Genomic DNA, 26991 nt, shown 5'->3' with positions numbered 1-26991 from the left:
CAATCTTTTAAGAAAAAGTCTGAAAAATGCAATGCTATCCTTGGGTTTATTTTTCAAAGGGAAATATGCATATAATAATAAAACTGAAAGTGCAATGCTAAATTTGGTGGATTTTTTAAAGTAAAATGGTTTGAATGGAAATTTTTTGTACGATGTTTTATACAAAAGAAACCTGAAAAGTGCATTCCATGCCTCAACAAAGTCGAGCATTCTAAAGGAGGACAAAAAGGGGAATTCACCAAATAAAAAAGCATCTTTGGTAATGGAAGGGTAATTTAGGCATTTTTGGTTTTATTTATGTTAGGAGGGTTGGCTAGTCATTTTTGTCCCTTGGTTGTTACGTGAATGGAAGGAGAGCACATTGTCATTTTCTTGTAATCTTTTGAGTGATTCCGACTTAATCAGATGTTTTTGTTTTATAAATCAATTTGTAGTCAAGTTCATAGCAGTATTTAGATATTTATTGCATTTAGCCCATTTGCTTATTAAAGTTTTTGGTTTGAAGTGCTAATCAATGTAAACTACAACAAGAATTTAGAAGACACAACAAAATAAATAGCAGATGTTTAGTAGAAATAACATACCTGGATTAAGAACTGGAAGTGTTTTGCTATTTCTCAGTATCTTGGCAATTTGCCACAATCAACTTTCTTGAGAAATCTGATTGTCATACTCTACACAACTATGCATCAAATTATGATCACGAAAGCTTATTTTCTTAATAAGCATGCTATTGAAAAAATAAGAAAGAACAACAACATACTCATCAACATTGTTCACTACTTCCAAAATGGAATGTAGTTGCCTTAGTAAAGTTATCCAAACCATTCACTCTCGGTTCATAACATAATGTAACACCTGCATAAGACATAATTAAATGGTAAATATAACCGCTTTTAACCCTAGGGGGGTTTAAAAACATATTTTTACAATTAAAACTAAAATAGTACTTTAGAAACCAAGTGGGTGTTTAGGATAGTTTAAAAAAAAAACTTATTAGCTTTTTAGCTTTTTAAAAAACTAATAAACGAAAAAAAAATGTTTGTCTATTTAAAAAGCGTTTTTTAAAACAGATTTTTGGATGGAAAAAAGTAAAGCTTTCAATAAACTATAAAATCCTAGCTTTTTAGTTTTTTAACCATTTTACTCATGAAAAAGCAGCTTTTCGCATCCAAACACTTTTTAAAACCAGCTTTTTCTAAAAGCTATAAGCTAATAAGCACTTTTCTTAAAAATCACTTTTGACATAAAAAGCTAACTCAAACATACCCCAAGTAGACTATCTATTATCGATCAAAATTATAGATTTCAAACACTATATGTGAGTTAATGGTAAATCATGTAACCAACGAAATACAATGACCAAATATGTAAACGGACCATAGTGTGTTACATTTGATACTTTCTTACTTTCTTACATTTGTTTTTAAATGCTTTTGAATCACCATCTAATTTAAACCATTCATAAAGATAAAGCGTTTAAAAACAAAGATGTAAACCATTTGAAACCAAAATACCAAAGATTTTAGACTATTTTTGTGTTCCAAATTCAATCCAAAATGGTCCTAAAAGATTTTAGACCATGAAGGGCTTAAATTGTAGCCAAACGTTTCAAGTCTCAACTTTCTCATTATATACATAAAAATGTTACAAGTTTAACTTAGAAAAATCCATGGATTCATCACCATTCATATCATCTTGTGGACAAAGCTCACAAGACATTTGAAAACTAGGCATTTCTTTCACGCATTGATCAATATTTTTCTCAAGCCATGCCAATCGCCTCTCAAAACTCAACACTGCACCATGCATAACCCTAACATCGAGTCGACCCACTCTTGCACATGATCTTAATAAAATATAATAATCCGCATGTGAAGCATAAGTATAGTTTCCATCATCGTTTTTCCTTGTATAATGTAAATAATCATCGGGTCTTTTAATTTTAGTCCTTGGAGGAATATAACAAAATCTTTTTTCTTCCATATTTGATATCATTCGTCTTATTGCCTTTTCTTTTTGGGTCTCATTGCTAATTTTGTCATCATTGTCATCTTTAGATTTCTTGAGCTTCTTCACGTTGGTTTCGGAAAAATCAAAAGGTCTCTTGTGGGAACCACAATTAGAGCTTGGAGATGATGGCTTGTGATCCTCCTACCCAAAAAAAAAAAAAAAAAAAAAAAAAAAAAAAAACTTATCATGAATTTCATATGTAAAATTGTAAATCTCTTCTCACTTATATCATGTCATACATACATACCTCTTCTTTATGATAATAATTCCAAAGATCTTCTATTATCTGATCTTCTTCATGATCCTCAAATGACAATTCCACACCAGCAAACACCACATTCTTGCAATATTCAAGATACGTTTCAAGATCCCTACCATCAACTACCAAACAAAGACAAGACAATCTGTTGGAAAAATACTAAGAGTAGGTGTAGTTGGATGGAATGGAATAACAAAGGAGCGGAATGGAATGAACAATTCCATTCCTTTCCTTATTCCATCATTAACCTAAACATATGAAACCACTTGACGTATTGTAAACTTCATGAAAATCAAAGGTTGCAACGATTTATACCATTTTCAGATTACGGTATAAAATCTAAAATTGAAATTTGTAAAAGCTTACCACTTGTATCAATGAGTTGACTGTATTTTGACTCGAGCAAAAGTAAAATCTCTGTATCATCCAAGTTCGATTGTTTCGGTAGTCGCTTATCATAACTCTCGGAAACAAGATTATTAGAAAGAGACGACATCTTGCATTCTGATTCCGATTCCGATTCCGATTCCGATTCCGCTGTTTTATCCAAAATCTTAGATTCCTTTCCGTCTTTTCTCTTCACCAAACCCTTTTCCCACTTCCCAAAACCATGTATCTTATAAAGACTCCTAATTGAAAAAATAAGAATAGACAACACACAAGCACGTGTAGGAAGCCGGAATTCATTTCCAGACAACCAAAGCTCGGGTGGCATTGACCACTCATAAATCCGGGAAGCATGAGGGAGAATGGTCTCAACTGGAAGAGACAGTTGCCCGAGATACCGGGCAGCAATTCCATAGAAGTTGACCGGAGGTAATTCCAATCTAATGGAATGAGCAATTGAAGCAGCTAATGATTCCAGCTTCTGAATAGAAATACAATGTAATGGTCTGAACATACGACTTGAACTTAATGGACACGCGTTAGTTGGAGATCCGATTTGTTTTTCTATTTCAAGAAAGGCTGTGAAATACGGAAGTTTTCCTTCGAGTGTCCATTTTGCTATATCAGTTGATAGAATTGGCTCTCGTGCCAGGTGGCAGAGTAAAAAAGAAATGGCTAAAGAATATGGTAAGGGTATTGTTTTGCTTACGGATCTATACCATATCATTACGGATCGTTTTCCGAGTATGTTATGGGGTTCGGATTTGTGTTTGGCATTTGGTGCAACAGCTTCTGTTTCACCTGAAATAGAATAAGTAAATGTAAGTATTTCTCTTTATAAAAATACCCAAAAGAAAACAATAAAACGAATACCTTGTACTTGAGATTCTGATTCATTAATAACCTCATCAGCCCAATCATCACTGAAAAGCTTAGTGGATGCCACAAATCTTAACCAAATAGGCTCCACCATATCAACAATTATAGGACACACGTTGAATTTTTCAACCAAAGCCTTAACTTGCAACTCTATCATGATCTGCACTCCCATTACATACCTCATCCTAATTTCTGAATAATAATCTTCATAACTCAATGTTCTTGTCCCTCTCCCAAAATCAATAGGCTCAGTGGGACCCACCCCATCATCATCATCATCATTCTCTTGGGTCCTTAAAGTTTCCCAAAACTGTGAAGGGGGTTGAGATTGAGAGAGAGGTTCAGGTTTGACCACAGCTACACGTCTTTGCACAATTCCACCAACATTTTCCTTTGTTAAAAGCATCTCATCATCATCAACAGTTGTATCCCTGATTCCATCAGCTTGAGAACCGCATCTTTGACAGTAAAAGAAACCATCAGAGCCATCATCCAATCCCACAAAGCCACAAACTTGGCATTCCAAACCTAATCCATCTGTCATCTTTGGATTGGGTGCCTAATTGCCTATAGAAAAAACAGCATCATGTAAGAAATGAGAAGTTTAGACTCTTATTGGTTTTGGACTATATGATTCTTATGCAAAATGATAAGTATTTGAATTTGATTGGTTTCTTTGATAAACTGGTTTGATTAAATAAGTTACAGGTTGAAACAAGTAATTATTTACACTGATTGCTTTCTTTAGTAACTTAGTTTGATTGGAATAGAGAACAACTTGGAACAAATAAGCAAATAAAAAACTAAGAAGTCTTGCAATCAAGTTTAAGTACTCATGAATTTCGAATAGAAAACAAAGTAAACAGTTACCCTAATCCTAATTCAAATAGAAAATTCCAATTGATTTTAACGGATATTTGATTACCAGCTCTAATCCTAATTCAGTGGATTTAAATTTTGCCCTAATCAGTGATCATTACTAGAGCAATAAACATAAACAAACTGACCTTGTTTGAGTGAAAGATAGAGGGTGTTTGGTTAAGCTTATTAAAAATACTTTTAATTATTTAACTTATAGTTTATTAACTTACAGCGGTTTGGAGTTTTTAAAAAGTGTTTGGCTAATCCTTCAAATTCACACGATCCTTCAAACACCTCGGTATTTCATTCAAAACCAATTCCAATTTCACATTCAAATGTAAGCTATTTTCATTGCAAATGTTTATATTTTACAACTCTTTTATGAGTTTGTTACGCATCAATTGATAGAACCAACAAAATAATCTAAAAGAAACCAGGAAAAAGAAGAAAGAATGAAAGGCTAGGAAAAAAATCGACTGCAAGAGAGGGCTCGACGGCAGGAAAATTTGAACAAAAACGAACCTTAGCTGTGGGGTTGAAGCTCGCCGGTGTTTCTGTGGGGTGCGACTTGTCTCCGGCCGGTGGCTTCACAGGGGAGGAGATGGAGATTGGAGAAGGAGGAGGATGAGGTGAGGGAATGTGATGAAATTGTCCAATTCCCATTGTCGTCATCTCTTTCTCTTTTTAGGTTTGGGACCTCCAATTAGTGCCACATGGGATTTCAATTTTTTGGGCCTAGGAAGAATTGAAAGAAAAGTGGTGGTGGGTTTCGTGTTTAGGAAAAGGCCCAATGTGGGATTAATTGGACGTAATGAGTCAAAAGTGGGCTCCACTAGCTTAGAATAACACCTGTCGTGATAGGGTTTTCAGCATCCGAAGTTTTGGGCACAAGCATCATTGAATATTCGTTTAATGGCTTTAACTTTATTACTAGGAACGTGAGACTCAATTCCTCATGACATGCTTCATATCAAAATTAATTTCTTTGTTAAAGACTTCTTCACTATGCACAAAAACCATACCAACACATGCCTTCTTTTGATAGATATGACAACTATAGTTCATAATACCAAATATAGCATACATGTGACAGTGCAGCCACTAAACCAAAAAAAAAAAAAAAAGTTACTCCATTTTCTCTGTGTTGCATGATATATCATGTTTCATTAAACTTTTAAATATATCAAAAATAAAGAGAAATTCATGATAGGAGATCGACATGTTCCACTTGACACTCATAAAGAATCATGTGAACACACTGCATAACAAAGGATATGTCATGCCACATAATAGTAGCAAGCATCTTTCCAAGACATTGAACAACTATAAACATTGTTTCATGCATCATTTTTCTTTCTTGACTATAAATTCTTTCTTTGAACAATTTGGACCTAAATACCGTTCAATTGACAATCAAATCTACTTTTTGAAGGAGACTACACATGCATCATATTTCAATTTCTTTCCAACAATATTATTGTTGTACTTATAATCTTATAATCTCCTGGAGCAAATGTTTTGTATCACTCTAGCATAGACTTGCTATTCAAAAGAGTTGACACACATCTTCGGATACAATTTCACACACCAAGTCTTCCAAAAATCTTTTACGATCAGAATAATAACCACATAGACACAAGTTTTCATGCCTGTTAGATAGAAACAACTAAATATGAAATTTGAAGGTTTCAAAGTCTCTCATTTCTTCACATTTGAGTTTGGGTGTTGGAACATACTTCTCTTTTCCAAGATGTCTCTCATCAAACAAAGAGCCACCATCTCCATGTTTCTGGAATCTTCCATTTTATATAACTTTGTTTGATTATTTCCCTTGGGATATTTTCACATGAAGAAGGCCTTTTGAACCAAGAACATACTTTAGAATGATTACCATCTTGGGCTCTTTTGGTGGCTGAAGCTGACCCAACATCTTAAATCTGAGTTAACTCGTCAATGCAAGGCCGAGTTGACTCATCAACACAAGTCCGAGTTCTCTCGTTGGTTGCAGTCTGTGTTGAGATTCGTCAACCACATTGGCTCCATCTAAATGAAAGGTGTTCACTTAAACAGTGTTCCCATAACCTTATTGTTTTATTGTATTCAAATTAACTGAAACCATGTCATAAATTGTAACTAGTATTGTAGTTTGTGAGGGTAGAAGAGTAAATTTACTTGCCTTTTGAATTGGATTGGAATCTAATGGAAACAGAAGAAGTAATTCAAGCTGTTGTTTTGTTTGAACTAATGGGTTGTTGAGTGGTTCCAGCAGCTGCCATATCAAAACAGTAATAAACATGTAAGAAACCACAGCAAAAAAAAAAATGGAATCATGGATTCCGGCAGAGTTGGTTGTTTATTTCAAAATTAAATTTCATATTCGATGGACTTCAACCATTCATATGGACAGGTGGAAGGAATTCAGTTTCATTCTTCTTTTTAACTAGATAACCAAAAGACCCTTGTTATACATTGAGATGGAGGGAGGACATTCTTTGACCTGTGTACAACACAGTTAGCATTACTTGATTAATTTTTATATGAGTATACAAAAAGCAACTTGCATGGAAAAGCAATGTACTTGACTCCTTTTATCAATATTGGCAATGTATATTATTACTTTTTACATAACAACATAATCATTTTTTTACCAATAATAGCAATGTAGTTACATTTCTGATTTCTTTACCAATAGAACCAATGTACTAATAATCCTTAATAGCAACTTACTTACATTTCTTTATTGATAAAAGCAATATACTTTGCTATTGTTTGTAAAGAGATTTAAGTATGTTGTTATTATGAGTAAGGAATTGTAAGCAAGTATGATGTTTTTATATGTAAAGATATATAAGTATGTTGCTATTATGGGTAAAAAGTAAAGTATATTGCCTACATTGATAAAAAATATTATGTTGCTATTTCCTGAAATTTACCATACATAAAAATCAACAAGGCTGTCACAGAAGAGTTGGGAGGTTGTTTTCCAGGCAATCATCCTTGTCACAAGAAAGAATTTTTCTAAAACTTGACCGAAATATCTCGGGCAGGGTTGGGAGTTTTTTGCCTCTGCCTATTGTTTGGCTGCCCACTGCCCAAATGATTGTCTTCTGAAGTAGTAACTGTCGTATCATTTTAGACCTAAACCACAAACCTGATAATGAGGACATGTTGAATTGCAGCAAGAAACTCCTGGACTCCACTTTTGAAGTAAAGACCTAAAATTAAGTAGACCATCACACTACAAAAAACTAAAATAGTACTTTATAAAAATAGGACATTAACAAATAATGAAGAACCTTGTTTGATCAACTTTAAGGCATATTGACTTGTACGAAATGTTACATAAACTATTTGTGCCCTAAAACATATCGAAGTTTAAAGCAACATGAATTGATTAAGTAACAGACTAATGAAAGTACAATGCTAAAATTAGTGGACTTTTCAAATTAACATGCCTAGATAAAGAAAAAATGTATAGACTTTTGAAAGTTAAAATGTAAAACTAAAAATTGCAATGTTATAAAAGGGTTGAATTTTCAAATAGAAACATGCTTTTAAAAAGAAAATTCAAGGTGCAATGCTTTAATTGATAGATTTTTCAACGTAAAATGCCTTGATATGAAAAGAAAAATACAAATTTACAATCTTTTAACAAAAAAATCTGAAAAATGCAGTGATATCGTTGGGTTTATTTTTCAAAGGGAAAGATGCATATAATAAGAAAACTGAAAGTGCAATGCTAAATTTGGTGGATTTTTTCAAGTAAAATGGTTTGATTGGAAATTTTTGTACGATGTTTTATACAAAAGAAAGCTGAAAAGTGCATTCCATGCCTGGACAAAGTCGAGCATTCTAAAGGAGGATAAAAGGAGAATTCACCAAATAAAAGAGCATCTTTGGTAATGGAAGGGTAATTTTGGCATTTTTGGTTTTATTTCTGTTAGGAGGGTTGGCTAGTCATAGCAGTATTCAGCCATTTATTGAATTTAGCCCATTTGCTTATTGAAGTTTTTGGTTTGAAGTGCTAATCAATGTAAACTACAACAAGAATTTAAAAGACATAATAAAATAAATAGCAGATGTTTAGTAGAAAGAACATACCTGGATTAAGAACTGAAAGTATTTTGCTATTTCTCAGTCCACTTGGAGCATAAGGAAGATTCAGTATCTCCACTATAAGTGACAAGAACTTTCTTGAGAAATCTGATTGTCATACTCTACACAATTATGCATCAAACTATGATCACGAAATTTTATTTTTTTAATAAGCATGCTATTGAAAAAATAAGAAAGAAAAACAACATACTCATCAACATTGTTCACTACTTCCAAAATGGAATGTAGTTGCCTTAGTAAAAGCTAACCAAACCATTCAGTCTTGGTTCATAACATAATGTAACACCTGCATAAGACATAATTAAATGGTAAATATAACCGCTTTTAACCCTAGGGGGGTTTAAAAACATATTTTTACAATCAAACAATTAAGCTTTTCAAATGCATAGTGAATTTTTTACATCCATACTTAGTGTTATGTAAGAACTGAAGGCTGAATGAATGCAACATGTGTTGAGGTTATTCTATCAAATAGTTTGGCATCCAAACACATAATAGTGAGTCATTTAGCTTTTTTTCCAGATTTGTAGGTGCTCTCAGTTGCTCCAGTTAAGCTATTCTTCTATCAAAAAGCCACAAAAAGAGGATTTGTTAGATGAGTAACATACTTTACTCTATTTACCAATATGTGCAAGTTACTTTATTTTTTACACAAAATAGCAACATAGTTACATGTTAAAAAGAAAGAAATGGAAAAAGAAAGTTACATTGCACTCAATGTAGGAACTGAAATTGGAAGGAAAATAATAATAATAATACAATACCCCCAACAAAGATAAATATTTACCTAAATTACCTTCCATTGATGTGTATATGTTCTATGGCTTCTTCAACATTGTTCACTACTTTTATAATGGAATGTAGTTGCCTTTGTAAAGGTAACCAAAACATGCACTATGTCCGGTGTTTTTGCAGCTGCCATATCAAAACAGTAATAAACATGTTAGAAACCACAGCAAAAAAAATAAAAAAAAATGGAATCATGGATTCCAGCAGAGTTGGTTGTTTATTTCAAAATCAAATTTCATATTTGATGGACTTCAACCGTTCATAGGGACAAGTGGAAGGAATTCAGTTTCATTCTTCTTTTTAACTAAATGACCAAAAGACCCTTGTTATACATTGAGATGGAGGGAGGACCTTCGTTGACCTGTGTACAACACAGTTAGCATTACTTGATTAATTTTTATATGAGTATACAAAAAGCAACTTGCATGGAAAAGCAATGTACTTGACTCCTTTTACCAATATTGGCAATGTATATTATTACTTTTTACATAACAACATAATCATTTTTTTTACCAATAACAGCAATGTAGTTACATTTCTTTACCAATAGAACCAATGTACTAATAATCCTTAATAGCAACATACTTAAATTTCTTTACTGATAAAAGCAATATACTTTGCTATTGCTTGTAAAGAGATTTAAGTATGTTGTTATTATGAGTAAGGAATTGTAAGCAAGTATGATGTTTTTATATGTAAAAAGTATGTTGGTATTATGGGTAAAAAGTAAAGTATATCGCCAACATTGATAAAAAAAAATGATGTTGCTATTTCCTGAAATTTACCATACATAAAAATCAACAAGGCTGTCACAGAAGAGTTGGGAAGTTGTTTTCCAAGCAATCATCCTTGTCACAAGAAAGAATTTTTCTAAAACTTGACCGAAATATCTCGGGCAGGGTTGTGAGCTTTTTGCCTCTGCCTATCATTTGGCTGCCCACTGCCCGAATGATTGTCTTCTGAAGTAGTAACTACCGTATCATTTTAGACCTAAACCACAAACCTGATAATGGGGATTAAAGGCTGAATGAATGCAACATGTGTTGAGGTTATTCTATCAAATAGTTTGGCATCCAGACACATAATAGTGAGTCGTTTAGCTTTTTTTTCCAGATTTGTAGGTGCTCTCAGTTGCTCCAGTTAAGTTATTCTTCTATCAAAAAGCCACAAAAAGAGGATTTGTTAGATGAGTAACATACTTTACTCTTTTTACCAATATGTGCAAGTTACTTTATTTTTTACACAAAATAGCAACATAGTTACATGTTAAAAAGAAAGAAATGGAAAAAGAAAGTTACATTGCACTCAATGTAGGAACTGAAATTGGAAGGAAAAAAAAATAATACAATACCCCCAACAAAGATAAATATTTACCTAAATTACCTTCCACTGATGTGTATATGTTCTATGGCTTCTTCAACATTGTTCACTACTTTTATAATGGAATGTAGTTGCCTTTGTAAAGGTAACCAAAACATGCACTCTGTCTGGTGTTTGTGCATATTTTTAACCAAATAGAAACAGAAACAAAAACAGTGAATACTGAAATACGAGGGAAGATTGTTGACTAAAACATCGTGATCGGATAGAATTAGATTTCACGTCCATACAGTAATCACATCTCAATAACAGAAAATCCCTGAATAAATAAAGTATAATAAACAATTAAAAAAAGTATAAGAATGAAAGGTGAAGAAGAAGATGAACACCAAGAATCCCAACGAAAAGAACAATAAAACGCGGTTTCCTTTTTATGTTGTAATGCATCTAAAGCAGTTAGTTAACCTGACAAAATTAGAGTTTACAGAAAAAAAAAAAAAAAAAAAAAAACCCGCCAACAAAATAGATGAAGAAGAAGGCAGGGAAATACTAGCAAACCGGAACGAGCAGAAAAGGAATAAAAACAGATTAAGATAATAGCAATTAACCTTTGATTCTTTCTTATTCAAACACCAATTTTAATTTTTACAAGGAAATTACAACATCTTAATCACAAAAAACAACCCTAGAGAAACTTACAACGATCTTGATAAGTTCTTGGACTAGAGAGATGAATGAGAGTTTCCTGAGAAGGTTGGGGGTGTTTAGGTCTCCGGCAGTGGCGCTACCTAGATCACTATGGGTGTCGAGGTGTTAGGGTTTGCTGAGAGCGGAATGAATGAAGAGCGCGCGACCACAAACCAATCCTTTCGAATTCAAAGGGTTTTCTTAGATCTCCGGCGAAGGAAGGTGGTGTATTGGTATCCGGGGAGAGGAGTTAGAGAGATCGTCAGGGGTCTCCGGGATTTTTTTGGGTCCGTTGAGAGCGGATACCTGAAGAACGTATATATTGCGGGAAAACGAAACCAACCCTCTCGACTTCCAACGGTTAAATATTTATAAAAAGCTTTCCAAAATTAAGATTTTCTAATTTTGCTTATAAAAACAAGCATATTAAATTTTGAACTTATTAATATACTTAATTCTTGTTTTGTATAGAAAAACTGAATTCATTAAAATGTTTATTGATTAATGGTTTAGAACATTGCAATTGCAATGTTAAAATGAATATTTTATCTTTTATTCACCTAAGTCTTAGCCTATGATCCTAAAATCAAAAAGGTTATTAGGAGTCAAATGTGCATTAAAATGTTAACTGTAGACAAATATGGATTTATACTTAACGTGTTCAAAATTTATTATTTGGTAGACATACCGATATAGCTATTTTTTGATGATTTTTTCCGTAAATTAATGATTTTTATATATAATAAAAAAAAATTATCATTATACATAAATAGTCATTACATAAATTATCAACTGACATTTTTGTTGGAAATATACCATTAAACTTGTTTTCCAACTTTTTCTAAACCTTTTTAATACTTCTTTTCAAATTTTTCTATGACTTGTTTTACATTTTTTTATAAGTTATTTTGATGTTTTCATATATTTTTTACAACTTTTTGAGAATTACTCTTTTGTAGGAAAAAAACAACTAAAAGTTGTAAAAATATATAAAAATAAATAAATAAATACTAAAAAATGGGGGGAAAAGCTGTAAATTATAAAAAAAATTACAAAACAAGTTTTATAAAAAGTGGTAATAAAAGTTTGTAAAAAGGTTTTAAAAAGTTTAATGGTTTTTAACATAATTTTTACTTTAATGATAATTTGCTTAAAGAAAATGGGGTAACAGACTAAATGTAAACAAAGACATAGTCTGATACCCTATAAAGTTGTTAACCAATTGGAAGGTTGTCAAAAACCAGCTAGATCGTCTATTACAAATAAAAATGTTAGATTGCAAACACTACATGTGAGTTAATGGTAAATCTTGTACAAATAAAGTAAAATGACCAAATATATACACGGGCTATAGTTTGTTACATTTAATACTTAAAGTTCAGTAACCTATCTAAAGGGTCACCGAAAACCGACTAGGTCGTTTATTATTGATCAAAATGGTAGATTTCAAACATCACATGTGAGTTCATGGTAAATCATGTAAAATTAAAGTACAATGACCAAATATGTAAACATACCATATTTTGTTGTATTTAATACTTTGTTACTTGCTTACATTTGTTTTTAAATGTTTTTGAGTGATGATACATCTTTGGTACTTTGGTTTCAATCGGTTTAAATTAGTTCTTTGTAATTTAAGGAAGTTAGGTTTGTTATATCAATAGAGATGTATGTCATTTTATTGGACAAAAATCAGCTTTATGGGCTATGATTTAAGGAGCCTAAAATAACCTCAAAAATCAGTTTTATGAGCTGATTTAGAAAGGCATAAGATTTCAGGCTATTTTTGTGTTCCAAATGGTCCTAGAACCGATTTCACCAAACCAAAACATGTATATACAATAACCATGATTTAGAGTCAATAGCATGTTAATCAATATATGTTTCACGTCATAGATCATATAACCTCTCACCTTTGGGATAATTTATATTTTGGTTATGCAATAAATATGAAGAAATGTTACAAGTTTAACTTAGAAAAATCCATTGATTCATCACCATTCATATCATCTTGTGGACAAAGCTCACAAGACACTTGAAAACTAGGCATTTCTTTCACGCATTGATCAATATTCTTTTCAAGCCACGCCAGTCGCCTCTCAAAACTCAACACTGCACCATGCATAACCCTAACATCGAGTCGACCCACTCTTGCACATGATCTTAATAAAATATAATAATCCACATGTGAAGCATAAGTATAGTTTCCATCATCTTTTTTCCTTGTATAATGTAAATAATCATCGGGTCTTTTAATTTTAGTCCTTGGAGGAATATAACAAAATCTTTTTTCTTCCATATTTGATATCATTCGTCTTATTGCCTTTTCTTTTTGGGTCTCATTGCTAATTTTGTCATCATTTTCATCTTTAGATTTCTTGAGCTTCTTCATGTTGGTTTCGGTAAAATCAAAAGGTCTCTTGTGGGAACCACAATTAGAGCTTGGAGATGATGGCTTGTGATCCTCCTACCAAAATAAAATAAAATAAAATAAAAACAAACTTATCATGAATTCCATATGTAAAATTGTAAATCTCTTCTCACTTATATCATGTCATACATACATACCTCTTCTTTATGATAATAATTCCAAAGATCTTCTATTATCTGATCTTCTTCATGATCCTCAAATTACAATTCCACACCAGCAAACACCACATTCTTGCAATATTCAAGATACGTTTCAAGATCCCTACCATCAACTACCAAACAAAGATAGGACAATCTGTTGGAAAAATACTAAGAGTAGGTGTAGTTGGATGGAATGGAATAACAAAGGAGCGGAATGGAATGAACAATTCCATTCCTTTCCTTATTCCATCACTAACCTAAACATATGAAACCACTTGACGTATTGTAAACTTCATGAAAATCAAAGGTTGCAACGATTTATACCATTTTCAGATTAAAGTATAAAATCTAAAATTGAAATTTGTAAAAGCTTACCACTTTTATCAATGAGTTGACTGTATTTTGACTCGAGCAAAAGTAAAATCTCTGTAGCATCCAAGTTCGATTGTTTCGGTAGTCGCTTATCATAACTCTCGGAAACAAGATTATTAGAAAGAGACGACATCTTGCATTCTGATTCCGATTCCGATTCCGATTCCGCTGTTTTATCCAAAATCTTAGATTCCTTTCCGTCTTTTCTCTTCACCAAACCCTTTTCCCACTTCCCAATGGAATGAGCAATTGAAGCAGCTAATGATTCCAGGCAGCAACTCCATAGAAGTTGACCGGAGGTAATTCCAATCCAATGGAATGAGCAATTGAAGCAGCTAATGATTCCAGCTTCTGAATAGAAATACAATGTAATGGTCTGAACATACGACTTGAACTTAATGGACATGCGTTAGTTGGAGATCCGATTTGTTTTTCTATTTCAAGAAAGGCTGTGAAATACGGAAGTTTTCCTTCGAGTGTCCATTTTGCTATATCAGTTGATAGAATTGGCTCTCGTGCCAGGTGGCAGAGTAAAAAAGAAATGGCTAAAGAATATGGTAAGGGTATTGTTTTGCTTACGGATCTATACCATATCATTACGGATCGTTTTCCGAGTATGTTATGGGGTTCGGATTTGTGTTTAGCATTTGGTGCAACAGCTTCTGTTTCCCCTGAAATAGAATAAGAAAATGTCAGTATTTCTCTTTATAAAAATACCAAAAGAAAACAATAAAAAGAATACCTTGTACTTGAGATTCTGATTCATTAATAACCTCATCAGCCCAATCATCACTGAAAAGCTTAGTTGATGCCACAAATCTTAACCAAATGGGCTCCACCATATCAACAATTATAGGACACACGTTGAATTTTTCAACCAAAGCCTTAACTTGCAACTCGATCATGATCTGCACTCCCATTACATACCTCATCCTAATTTCTGAATAGTAATCTTCATAACTCAATGTTCTTGGCCCTCTCCCAAAATCAATAGGCTCAGTGGGACCCACCCCATCATCATCATCATCATCATTCTCTTGGGTCCTTAAAGTTTCCCAAAACTGTGAAGGGGGTTGAGATTGAGAGAGAGGTTCAGGTTTGACCATAGCTACACGTCTTTGCACAATTCCACCAACATTTTCCTTTGTTAAAAGCATCTCATCATCATCAACAGCTGTATCCCTGATTCCATCAGCTTGAGAACCGCATCTTTGACAGTAAAAGAAACCATCAGAGCCATCATCCAATCCCACAAAGCCACAAACTTGGCATTCCAAACCTAATCCATCTGTCATCTTTGGATTGGGTGCCTAATTGCCTATAGAAACACAGCATCATGTAAGAAAAGAGAAGTTTAGACTCTTATTGGTTTTGGACTATATGATTCGTATGCAAAATGATAAGTATTTGAATTTGATTGGTTTCTTTGATAAACTGGTTTGATTAAATAAGTTACAGGTTGAAACAAGTAATTATTTACACTGATTGCTTTCTTTAATAACTTAGTTTGATTGGAATAGAGAACAACTTGGAACAAATAAGCAAATAAAAAACTAAGAAGTCTTGCAATCATGTTCAAGTACTCATGAATTTCAAATAGAAAACAAAGTAAACAGTTACCCTAATCCTAATTCAAATAGAAAATTCCAATTGATTTTAGCGGATATTTGATTACCAGCTCTAATCCTAATTCAGTGGATTTAAAATTTGCCCTAATCAGTGATCATTACTAGAGCAATAAACATAAACAAACTGACCTTGTTTGAGTGAGAGATAGAGGGTGTTTGGTTAAGCTTAACTTATAGTTTATTAACTTACAGCGGTTTGGAGTTTTTAAAAAGTGTTTGGCTAATCCTTCAAATTCACACGATCCTTCAAACTCCTCGGTATTTCATTCAAAACCAATTCCAATTTCACATTCAAATGTAAGCTATTTTCATTGCAAATGTTTATATTTTACAGCTCTTTTATGAGTTTGTTACGCATCAATTGATAGAACCAACAAAATAATCTAAAAGAAACCAGGAAAAAGAAGAAAGAATGAAAGGCTAGGAAAAAAATCGACAGCAAGAGAGGGCTCGACGGCAGAAAAATTTGAACAAAAACGAACCTTAGCTGTGGGGTTGAAGCTCGCCGGTGTTTCTGTGGGGTGCGACTTGTCTCCGGCCGGTGGCTTCACAGGGGAGGAGATGGAGATTGGAGAAGGAGGAGGATGAGGTGAGGGAATGTGATGAAATTGTCCGATTCCCATTGTCGTCATCTCTTTCTCTTTTTAGGTTTGGGACCTCCAATTAGTGCCACATGGGATTTCAATTTTTTGGGCCTAGGAAGAATTGAAAGAAAAGTGGTGGTGGGTTTCGTGTTTAGGAAAAGGCCCAATGTGGGATTAATTGGACGTAATGAGTCAAAAGTGGGCTCCACTAGCTTAGAATAACACCTGTCGTGATAGGGTTTTCAGCATCCGAAGTTTTGGGCACAAGCATCATTGAATATTCGTTTAATGGCTTTAACTTTATTACTAGGAACGTGAGACTCAATTCCTCATGACATGCTTCATATCAAAATTAATTTCTTTGTTAAAGACTTCTTCACTATGCACAAAAACCATACCAACACATGCCTTCTTTTGATAGATATGACAACTATAGTTCATAATACCAAATATAGCATACATGTGACAGTGCAGCCACTAAACCAAAAAAAAAAGTTACTCGATTTTCTCTCTGTCGCGTGATATATCATGTTTCATTAAACTTTTAAATATATCAAAAATAAAGAGAAATTCATGATAAGAGATCGACATGGTCCACATGTGATTGTGTTGTTGTCTTCACTCTATTTGACACTCATAAAGAATCATGTGAACACACTCCATAACAAAGGAGATGTCATGTCACATAATAGTAGCAAGCATCTTTCCAAGACATTGAACAACTATAAACATTGTTTCATGCATCATTTTTCTTTCTTGACTATAAATTCTTTCTTTGAACAATTTGGACCTAAATACCGTTCAATTGACAATCAAATCTACTTTTTGAAGGAGACTACACATGCATCATATTTCAATTTCTTTCCAACAATATTATTGTTGTACTTATAATCTTATAATCTCCTGGAGCAAATGTTTTGTATCACTCTAGCATAGACTTGCTATTCAAAAGAGTTGACACACATCTTCGGATACAATTTCACACACCAAGTCTTCCAAAAATCTTTTACGATCAGAATAATAACCACATAGACACAAGTTTTCATGCCTGTTAGATAGAAACAACTAAATATGAAATTTGAAGGTTTCAAAGTGTCTCATTTCTTCACATTTGAGTTTGGGTGTTGGAACATACTTCTCTTTTCCAAGATGTCTCTCATCAAACAAAGAGCCACCATCTCCATGTTTCTGGAATCTTCCATTTTGTTTGATTATTTCCCTTGGGATATTTTCACATGAAGAATGCCTTTTGAACCAAGAGCATACTTTAGAATGATTGCCATCTTGGGCTCTTTTGGTGGCTGAAGCTGACCCAACATCTTAAATCTGAGTTAACTTGTCAACGCAAGGCCGAGTTGACTCATCAACACAAGTCCGAGTTCTCTCGTTGGTTGCAGTCTGTGTTGAGATTCGTCAACCACATTGGCTCCGTATAAATGAAAGGTGTTCACTTAAATGGTGTTCCCATAACCTTATTGTTTTATTGTATTCAAATTAACTGAAACCATGTCATAAATTGTAACTAGTATTGTAGTTTGTGAGGGTAGAAGAGTAAATTTACTTGCCTTTTGAATTGGATTGGAATCTAACGGAAACAGAAGAAGTAATTCAAGCTGTTGTTTTGTTTGAACTAATGGGTTGTTGAGTGGTTCCAGCAGCTGCCATATCAAAACGGTAATAAACATGTAAGAAACCACAGCAAAAAAATAAAAAAAAATGGAATCCAGCAGAGTTAGTTGTTTATTTCAAAATTAAATTTCATATTTGATGGACTTCAACCATTCATAGGGACAGGTGGAAGGAATTCAGTTTCATTCTTCTTTTTAACTAAATGACCAAAAGACCCTTGTTATACATTGAGATGGAGGGAGGACCTTCTTTGACCTGTGTACAACACAATTAGCATTACTTGATTAATTTTTATATGAGTATACAAAAAGCAACTTGCATGGAAAAGCAATGTACTTGACTCCTTTTACCAATATTGGCAATGTATATTATTACTTTTTACATAACAACATAATCATTTTTTTTTACCAATAACAGTAATGTAGTTACATTTCTGATTTCTTTACCAATAGAACCAATGTACTAATAATCCTTAATAGCAACTTACTTACATTTCTTTACTGATAAAAGCAATATACTTTGTTATTGTTTGTAAAGAGATTTAAGTATGTTGTTATTATGAGTAAGGAATTGTAAGCAAGTATGATGTTTTTATAGGTAAAAAGTATGTTGCTATTATGGGTAAAAAGTAAAGTATATTGCCTACATTGATAAAAAACAATGATGTTGCTATTTCCTGAAATTTACCATACATAAAAATCAACAAGGCTGCCACAGAAGAGTTGGGAAGTTGTTTTCCCGGAAATCATCCTTGTCACAAGAAAGAATTTTTCTAAAACTTGACCGAAATATCTCGGGCAGGGTTGTGAGTTTTTTGCCTCTGCCTATCGTTTGGCTGCCCACTGCCCGAATGATTGTCTTCTGAAGTAGTAACTGTCGTATCATTTTAGACCTAAACCACAAACCTGATAATGAGGACATGTTGAATTGCAGCAAGAAACTCCTGGACTCCTCCACTTTAGAAGTAAAGACCTAAAATTAAGCAGATCATCACACTACAAAAAACTAAAATAGTACTTTAGAAAAATAGGACATTAACAAATAATGAAGAACCTTGTTTGATCAACTTTAAGGCATATTGACTTGTACGAAATGTTACATAAACTATTTGTGCCCTAAAACATATCGAAGTGTAAAGCAACATGAATTGATTAAGTAACAGACTAATGAAAGTACAATGCTAAAATTAGTGGACTTTTCAAATTAACATGCCTAGATAAAGAAAAAATGTATAGACTTTTGAAAGTTAAAATGTAAAACTAAAAATTGCAATGTTATAAAAGGGTTGAATTTTCAAATAGAAACATGCTTTTAAAAAGAAAATTCAAGGTGCAATGCTTTAATTGGTAGATTTTTCAAAGTAAAATGCCTTGATATGAAAAGAAAAATACAAATTTACAATCTTTTAACAAAAAAATCTGAAAAATGCAGTGATATCGTTGGGTTTATTTTTCAAAGGGAAAGATGCATATAATAAGAAAACTGAAAGCGCAATGCTAAATTTGGTGGGTTTTTTCAAGTAAAATGGTTTGATTGGAAATTTTTGTACGATGTTTTATACAAAAGAAAGCTGAAAAGTGCATTCCATGTCTGGACAAAGTCGAGCATTCTAAAGGAGGATAAAAGGAGAATTCACCAAATAAAAGAGCATCTTTGGTAATGGAAGGGTAATTTTGGCATTTTTGGTTTTATTTCTGTTAGGAGGGTTGGCTAGTCATAGCAGTATTGAGCTATTTATTGCATTTAGCCCATTTGCTTATTGAAGTTTTTGGTTTGATGTGCTAATCAATGTAAACTACAACAAGAATTTAAAAGACATAACAAAATAAATAGCAGATGTTTAGTATAAAGAACATACCTGGATTAAGAACTGAAAGTATTTTGCTTTTTCTCAATCCACTTGGAGCATAAGGAAGATTCAGTATCTCCACTATAAATGACAAGAACTTTCTTGAGAAATCTGATTGTCATACTCTACACAATTATGCATCAAACTATGATCACGGAAGTTTATTTTTTTAATAAGCATGCTATTGAAAAAATAAGAAAGAAAAACAACATACTCATCAACATTGAACACTACTTCCAAAATGGAATGTAGTTGCCTTAGTAAAAGCTAACCAAACCATTCAGTCTTGGTTCATAACATAATGTAACACCTGCATAAGACATAATTAAATGGTAAATATAACCGCTTTTAACCCTAGGGGGGTTTAAAAACATATTTTTACAATCAAACAATTAAGCTTTTCAAATGCATAGTGAATTTTTTACATCCATACTTAGTGTTATGTAAGAATTGAAGGCTGAATGAATGCAACATGTGTTGAGGTTATTCTATCAAATAGTTTGGCATCCAGACACATAATAGTGAGTCATTTAGCTTTTTTTCCAGATTTGTAGGTGCTCTCAGTTGCTCCAGTTAAGTTATTCTTCTATCAAAAAGCCACAAAAAGAGGATTTGTTAGATGAGTAACATACTTTACTCTTTTTACCAATATGTGCAAGTTACTTTATTTTTTACACAAAATAGCAACATAGTTACATGTTAAAGAGAAAGAAATGGAAAAAGAAAGTTACATTGCACTCAATGTAGGAACTGAAATTGGAAGGAAAAAAATAATAATAATACAATACCCCCAACAAAGATAAATATTTACCTAAATTACCTTCCATTGATGTGTATATGTTCTATGGCTTCTTCAACATTGTTCACTACTTTTATAATGGAATGTAGTTGCCTTTGTAAAGGTAACCAAAACATGCACTATGTCTGGTGTTTGTGCATATTTTTAACCAAATAGAAACAGAAACAAAAACAGTGAATACTGAAATACGAGGGAAGATTGTTGACTAAAACATCGTGATCTGATAGAATTAGATTTCACGTCCATACAGTAAGCACATCTCAATAGCAAAAAGCCCCTGAATAAAAAAGTATAATAAACAATTAAAAAAAGTATAAGAATGAAAGGTAAAGAAGAAGATAAACACCAAGAATCCCAACGAAAAGAACAATAAAACGTAGTTTCCTTTTTATGTTGTAATGCATCTAAAGCAGTTAGTTAACCTGACAAAATCAGAGTTTACAGAAAAAAAAAAAAAAAAAAAAAAAAAAAAAAAAAAAAAAACGCCAAAAAAATAGATGAAGAAGAAGGCAGGGAAATACTAGCAAACCGGAACGAGCAGAAAAGGAATAAAAACAGATTAAGATAATAGCAATTAACCTTTGATTCTTTCTTATTCAAACACCAATTTTAATTTTTACAAGGAAATTACAACATCTTAATCACAAAAAACAACCCTAGAGAAACTTACAACGATCTTGATAATTTCTAGGACTAGAGAGATGAATGAGAGTTTCCTGAGAAGGTTGGGGGTGTTTAGGTCTCCGGCAGTGGCGCTACCTAGATCACTATGGGTATCGAGGTGTTAGGGTTTGCTGAGAGCAGAATGAATGAAGAGCGCGCGACCACAAACCAATCCTTTCGAATTCAAAGGGTTTTCTTAGATCTCCGGCGAAGGAAGGTGGTGTATTGGTATCCGGGGAGAGGAGTTAGAGAGATCGTCAGGGGTCTCCGGGGTTTTTTTGGGTCCGTTGAGAGTGGATACCTAAAGAACGTATATATTGCGGGAAAACGAAGCCAACCCTCTCGACTTCCAACGGTTAAATATTTATAAAAAGCTATTAAGATTTTCTAATTTTGCTTATAAATACAAGCATATTAAATTTTGAACTTATTAATATGCTTAATTCTTGTTTTGTATAGAAAAACTTAATTCATTAAAATGTTTATTGATTAATGGTTTAGGACATTGCAATTGCAATGTTAAAATGAATATTTTATCTTTTATTCACCTAAGTCTTGGCTTATGATCCTAAGTCTTGGCCTATGATCCTAAAGTCAAAAAGGTTATTAGGAGGCAAATGTGCATTAAAATGTTAATTGTAGACAAATATGGATTTATACTTAACGTGTTCAAAATTTATTATTTGGTAGACATACCGATATAGTTATTTTTTGATGATTCTTTCCGTAAATTAATGACTTTTATATATAATAAAAAAAATTATCATTATACATAAATAGTCATTACATAAATTATCAACTGATATTTTTGTTGGAAATACACCATTAAACTTGTTTTCCAACTTTTTCTAAACCTTTTTAAAACTTCTTTTCAAATTTTTTCTAAGACTTGTTTTACATTTTTTATAAGTTATTTTGATGTTTTCATATATTTTTTACAACTTTTTGAGAATTACTCTTTTGTAGGAAAAAAAACAACTAAAAGTTGTAAAAATATATAAAAATAAATAAATAAATACTAAAAAATGGGGGGAAAAGTTGTAAATTATAAAAAAATTACAAAACAAATTTTATAAAAAGTGGTAATAAAAGTTTGTGAAAAGGTTTTAAAAAGTTTAATGGTTTTTTAACATAATTTTTACTTTAATGGTAATTTGCTTAAAGAAAATTGGGTAACAGACTAAATGTAAACAAAAATATAGTCTGATACCCTATAAAGTTGTTAACCAATTGGAAGGTTGTCAAAAACCAGCTAGATCGTCTATTACAAATCAAAATGGTAGATTGCAAACACTACATGTGAGTTAATGGTAAATCTTGTACAAATAAAGTATAATGACCAAATATATACATGGGCTATAGTTTGTTACATTTAATACTTAAAGTTCATTAACCTATCTAAAGGGTCACCGAAAACCGACTAGGTCGTTTATTATCGATCAAAATGGTAGATTTCAAACATCACATGTGAGTTCATGGTAAATCGTGTAAAATTAAAGTACAATGACCAAATATGTAAACATACCATATTTTGTTGCATTTAATACTTTGTTACTTGCTTACATTTGTTTTTAAATGTTTTTGAGTGATGATACATTTTTGGTACTTTGGTTTCAATCGGTTTAAATTAGTTCTTTTTAATTTAAGGAAGTTAGGTTTGTTATATCAATAGAGATGTATGTCATTTTATTGGACAAAAATCAACTTTATGGGCTACGATTTAAGGAGCCTAAAATAACCTCAAAAATCAGTTTTATCAGCTGATTTAGAAAGGCATACGATTTCAGGCTATTTTTGTGTTCCAAATGATCCTAGAACCGATTTCACCAAACCAAAACATGTATATACAATAACCATGATTTAGAGTCAATAGCATGTTAATCAATATATGTTTCACGTCATAGATCATATAACCTCTCACCTTTGGGATAATTTATATTTTGGTTATGCAATAAATATGAAGAAATGTTACAAGTTTAACTTAGAAAAATCCATGGATTCATCACCATTCATATCATCTTGTGGACAAAGCTCACAAGACACTTGAAAACTAGGCATTTCTTTCACGCATTGATCAATATTTTTCTCAAGCCATGCCAATTGCCTCTCAAAACTCAACACTGCACCATGCATAACCCTAACATCGAGTCGACCCACTCTTGCACATGATCTTAATAAAATATAATAATCCGCATGTGAAGCATAAGTATAGTTTCCATCATCTTTTTTCCTTGTATAATGTAAATAATCATCGGGTCTTTTAATTTTAGTCCTTGGAGGAATATAACAAAATCTTTTTTCTTCCATATTTGATATCATTCGTCTTATTGCCTTTTCTTTTTGGGTCTCATTGCTAATTTTGTCATCATTGTCATCTTTAGATTTCTTGAGCTTCTTCACGTTGGTTTCGGAAAAATCAAGAGGTCTCTTGTGGGAACCACAATTAGAGCTTGGACATGATGGCTTGTGATCCTCCTACAAAAAAAAAAAAAAAAAAAAAAAAAAAAAAAAAAACTTATCATGAATTTCATATGTAAAATTGTAAATCTCTTCTCACTTATATCATGTCATACATACATACATACCTCTTCTTTATGATAATAATTCCAAAGATCTTCTATTATCTGATCTTCTTCATGATCCTCAAATGACAATTCCACACCAGCAAACACCACATTCTTGCAATATTCAAGATACGTTTCAAGATCCCTACCATCAACTACCAAACAAAGACAGGACAATCTGTTGGAAAAATACTAAGAGTAGGTGTAGTTGGATGGAATGGAATAACAAAGGAGCGGAATGGAATGAACAATTCCATTCCTTTCCTTATTCCATCACTAACCTAAACATATGAAACCACTTGACGTATTGTAAATTTCATGAAAATCAAAGGTTGCAACGATTTATACCATTGTTGAGATTAGGGTATAAAGTCTAAACTGAAATTTGTAAGAGCTTACCACTTGTATCAATGAGTTGACTGTATTTTGACTCGAGCAAAAGTAAAATCTCTGTAGCATCCAAGTTCGATTGTTTCGGTAGTCGCTTATCATAACTCTCGGAAACAAGATTATTAGAAAGAGACGACATCTTGCATTCTGATTCTGATTCCGATTCCGATTCCGCTGTTTTATCCAAAATCTTAGATTCCTTTCCGTCTTTTCTCTTCGCCAAACCCTTTTCCCACTTCCCAAAACCATGTATCTTATAAAGACTCCTAATTGAAAAAATAAGAATAGACAACACACAAGCACGTGTAGGAAGCCGGAATTCATTTCCAGACAACCAAAGCTCGGGTGGCATTGACCACTCATAAATCCGGGAAGCATGAGGGAGAATGGTCTCAACTGGAAGAGACAGCTGCCCGAGATACCGGGCAGCAATTCCATAGAAGTTGACCGGAGGTAATTCCAATCCAATGGAATGAGCAATTGAAGCAGCTAATGATTCCAGCTTCTGAATAGAAATACAATGTAATGGTCTGAACATACGACTTGAACTTAATGGACACGCGTTAGTTGGGGATCCGATTTGTTTTTCTATTTCAAGAAAGGCTGTGAAATACGGAAGTTTTCCTTCGAGTGTCCATTTTGCTATATCAGTTGATAGAATTGGCTCTCGTGCCAGGTGGCAGAGTAAAAAAGAAATGGCTAAAGAATATGGTAAGGGTATTGTTTTGCTTACGGATCTATACCATATCATTACGGATCGTTTTCCGAGTATGTTATGAGGTTCGGATTTGTGTTTGGCATTTGGTGCAACAGCTTCTGTTTCCCCTGAAATAGAATAAGAAAATGTCAGTATTTCTCTTTATAAAAATACCCAAAAGAAAACAATAAAACGAATACCTTGTACTTGAGATTCTGATTCATTAATAACCTCATCAGCCCAATCATCACTGAAAAGCTTAGTGGATGCCACAAATCTTAACCAAATGGGCTCCACCATATCAACAATTATAGGACACACGTTGAATTTTTCAACCAAAGCCTTAACTTGCAACTCGATCATGATCTGCACTCCCATTACATACCTCATCCTAATTTCTGAATAGTAATCTTCATAACTCAATGTTCTTGGCCCTCTCCCAAAATCAATAGGCTCAGTGGGACCCACCCCATCATCATCATCATCATCATTCTCTTGGGTCCTTAAAGTTTCCCAAAACTGTGAAGGGGGTTGAGATTGAGAGAGGTTCAGGTTTGACCACAGCTACACATCTTTGCACAATTCCACCAACATTTTCCTTTGTTAAAAGCATCTCATCATCATCAACAGCTGTATCCCTGATTCCATCAGCTTGAGAACCGCATCTTTGACAGTAAAAGAAACCATCAGAGCCATCATCCAATCCCACAAAGCCACAAACTTGGCATTCCAAACCTAATCCATCTGTCATCTTTGGATTGGGTGCCTAATTGCCTATAGAAAAACAACATCATGTAAGAAATGAGAAGTTTAGACTCTTATTGGTTTTGGACTATATGATTCTTTTGCAACTATTTGAATTTGATTGGTTTCTTTGATAACTTGGTTTGATTAAATAAGTTACAGGTTGAAACAAGTAATTATTTACACTGATTGTTTTCTTTAGTAACTTAGTTTGATTGGAATAAAGAACAAATTGGAACAAATAAGCAAATAAAAAACTAAGAAGTCTTGCAATCAAGTTCAAGTACTCATGAATTTCAAATAAAAAGCGAAGTAAACAGTTACCCTAATCCTAATTCAAATAGAAAAATCCAATTGATTTTAACGGATATTTGATTACCAGCTCTAATCCTAATTCAGTGGATTTAAAATTTGCCCTAATCAGTAATCATTACTAGAGCAATAAACATAAACAAACTGACCTTGTTTGAGTGAGATCGAACGTGAATCGAGTGAGAGATAGAGGGTGTTTGGCTAAGCTTATTAAAAATGCTTTTAACTATTGAACTTATAGTTTATTAACTTACAACGGTCTAGAGTTTTTAAAAAGTGTTTGGCTAATCCTTCAAACTCCTCGGTATTTCATTCAAAACCAATTCCCAATTCACATTCAAATGTAAGCTACTTTCATTGCAAATGTTTCTATTTTAGAGCTCTTTTATGAGTTTATTACGCATCAATCAACAAAATAATCACCAGGAAAAAAGAAGAATGAATGAAAGGCTAGGAAAAAAATCGACAGGAAGAAAGGCTCGACAGCAGGAAAAATTGGACAAAAACGAACCTTATCTGTGGGGTCGAAGGTCTCCGGTGTTTCTGTGGAGTGCGACTTGTCTCCGGCCGGTAGCTTCACAGGGGAGGAGATGGCTAACGGCGGGTGAGCAGGGAGGGCTAGCATGAGGAGGCAACGATAGGCTGTTGGATATTATTCCTTTTATATATCAGCTCAGATACTGATTTGTTGGAAATATAACAATCTGATCACCACAACAAAAGGCTCGGTTACCAGTTACTGTGTGATAGATATATTAGTTTAAGATATAAGATATATATATATATATATATATATATATATATATATATATATATATATATATATATATATATATATATATATAAAGAATAATAATTGCGGAATAAGTATAAATATA

General features: G+C 32.9%; 1 protein-coding gene, 2 long non-coding RNA genes and 2 pseudogenes across 35 annotated transcripts; all 5 read right to left on the bottom strand.

Moving 5' to 3' along the window:
* Window positions 1-1602: 1602 nt before the first annotated feature.
* LOC145047938 (TATA box-binding protein-associated factor RNA polymerase I subunit B-like) lies at window positions 1603-5004 on the bottom strand. The gene is made up of 5 exons (XM_078996312.1): window positions 4922-5004; window positions 3533-4105; window positions 2639-3460; window positions 2261-2394; window positions 1603-2154 (listed from the first exon to the last, which is right to left on the bottom strand). Exons 2-5 carry the CDS (start codon window positions 4080-4082, stop codon window positions 1648-1650), a joined length of 2013 nt encoding a protein of 670 aa, XP_078852438.1. The 5' UTR covers window positions 4083-4105; window positions 4922-5004; the 3' UTR covers window positions 1603-1647.
* Window positions 5005-5849: 845 nt separating this feature from the next.
* LOC145047937 (uncharacterized) lies at window positions 5850-11633 on the bottom strand. Of its 17 annotated transcripts, none has more exons than XR_013682553.1 (11): window positions 11324-11633; window positions 10679-10943; window positions 10095-10457; window positions 9303-9665; window positions 8925-9077; window positions 8706-8801; window positions 8501-8616; window positions 7696-7757; window positions 7338-7614; window positions 6576-6896; window positions 5850-6442 (listed from the first exon to the last, which is right to left on the bottom strand). It is a non-coding gene; the product is annotated as an uncharacterized LOC145047937 (long non-coding RNA). The 17 variants fall into 17 exon arrangements; XR_013682559.1 differs by lacking the exon at window positions 7696-7757 and having other exon boundaries at window positions 5850-6048; window positions 6136-6442; XR_013682551.1 differs by lacking the exon at window positions 7696-7757 and having other exon boundaries at window positions 6576-6668; window positions 6792-6896.
* A 1531-nt stretch (window positions 11634-13164) lies between these two features.
* On the bottom strand, window positions 13165-16447 carry LOC145046730 (TATA box-binding protein-associated factor RNA polymerase I subunit B-like; annotated as a pseudogene). The gene is made up of 6 exons (XR_013682044.1): window positions 16365-16447; window positions 14997-15572; window positions 14540-14925; window positions 14258-14507; window positions 13880-14013; window positions 13165-13775 (listed from the first exon to the last, which is right to left on the bottom strand). The product of XR_013682044.1 is annotated as a TATA box-binding protein-associated factor RNA polymerase I subunit B-like (transcript).
* An 868-nt stretch (window positions 16448-17315) lies between these two features.
* On the bottom strand, window positions 17316-21733 carry LOC145047936 (uncharacterized). 15 transcript variants are annotated; one of them, XR_013682534.1, is made up of 8 exons: window positions 21414-21733; window positions 20756-21020; window positions 20378-20530; window positions 20159-20254; window positions 19954-20069; window positions 19149-19210; window positions 18788-19067; window positions 17316-18350 (listed from the first exon to the last, which is right to left on the bottom strand). It is a non-coding gene; the product is annotated as an uncharacterized LOC145047936 (long non-coding RNA). The 15 variants fall into 15 exon arrangements; XR_013682540.1 differs by lacking the exon at window positions 19149-19210 and having other exon boundaries at window positions 17316-17514; window positions 17602-18350; XR_013682536.1 differs by lacking the exon at window positions 19149-19210 and having other exon boundaries at window positions 17316-17964; window positions 18032-18350.
* Window positions 21734-23287: 1554 nt separating this feature from the next.
* Window positions 23288-25827, bottom strand: LOC145047935 (TATA box-binding protein-associated factor RNA polymerase I subunit B-like; annotated as a pseudogene). Its single transcript, XR_013682527.1, has 4 exons — window positions 25258-25827; window positions 24370-25185; window positions 23992-24125; window positions 23288-23881 (listed from the first exon to the last, which is right to left on the bottom strand). The product of XR_013682527.1 is annotated as a TATA box-binding protein-associated factor RNA polymerase I subunit B-like (transcript).
* Between the last annotated feature and the right edge of the window lie 1164 nt (window positions 25828-26991).

This window comes from Lactuca saligna, chromosome 5 (genome assembly GCF_052625555.1).
Source record: "Lactuca saligna cultivar CGN05327 chromosome 5, ASM5262555v1, whole genome shotgun sequence".
NCBI classification, from domain to species: Eukaryota; Viridiplantae; Streptophyta; class Magnoliopsida; order Asterales; family Asteraceae; genus Lactuca; species Lactuca saligna.
The sequence above is the reverse complement of the archived record's forward strand: the minus strand, read 5'-3'. Positions and strand labels throughout refer to the sequence as shown.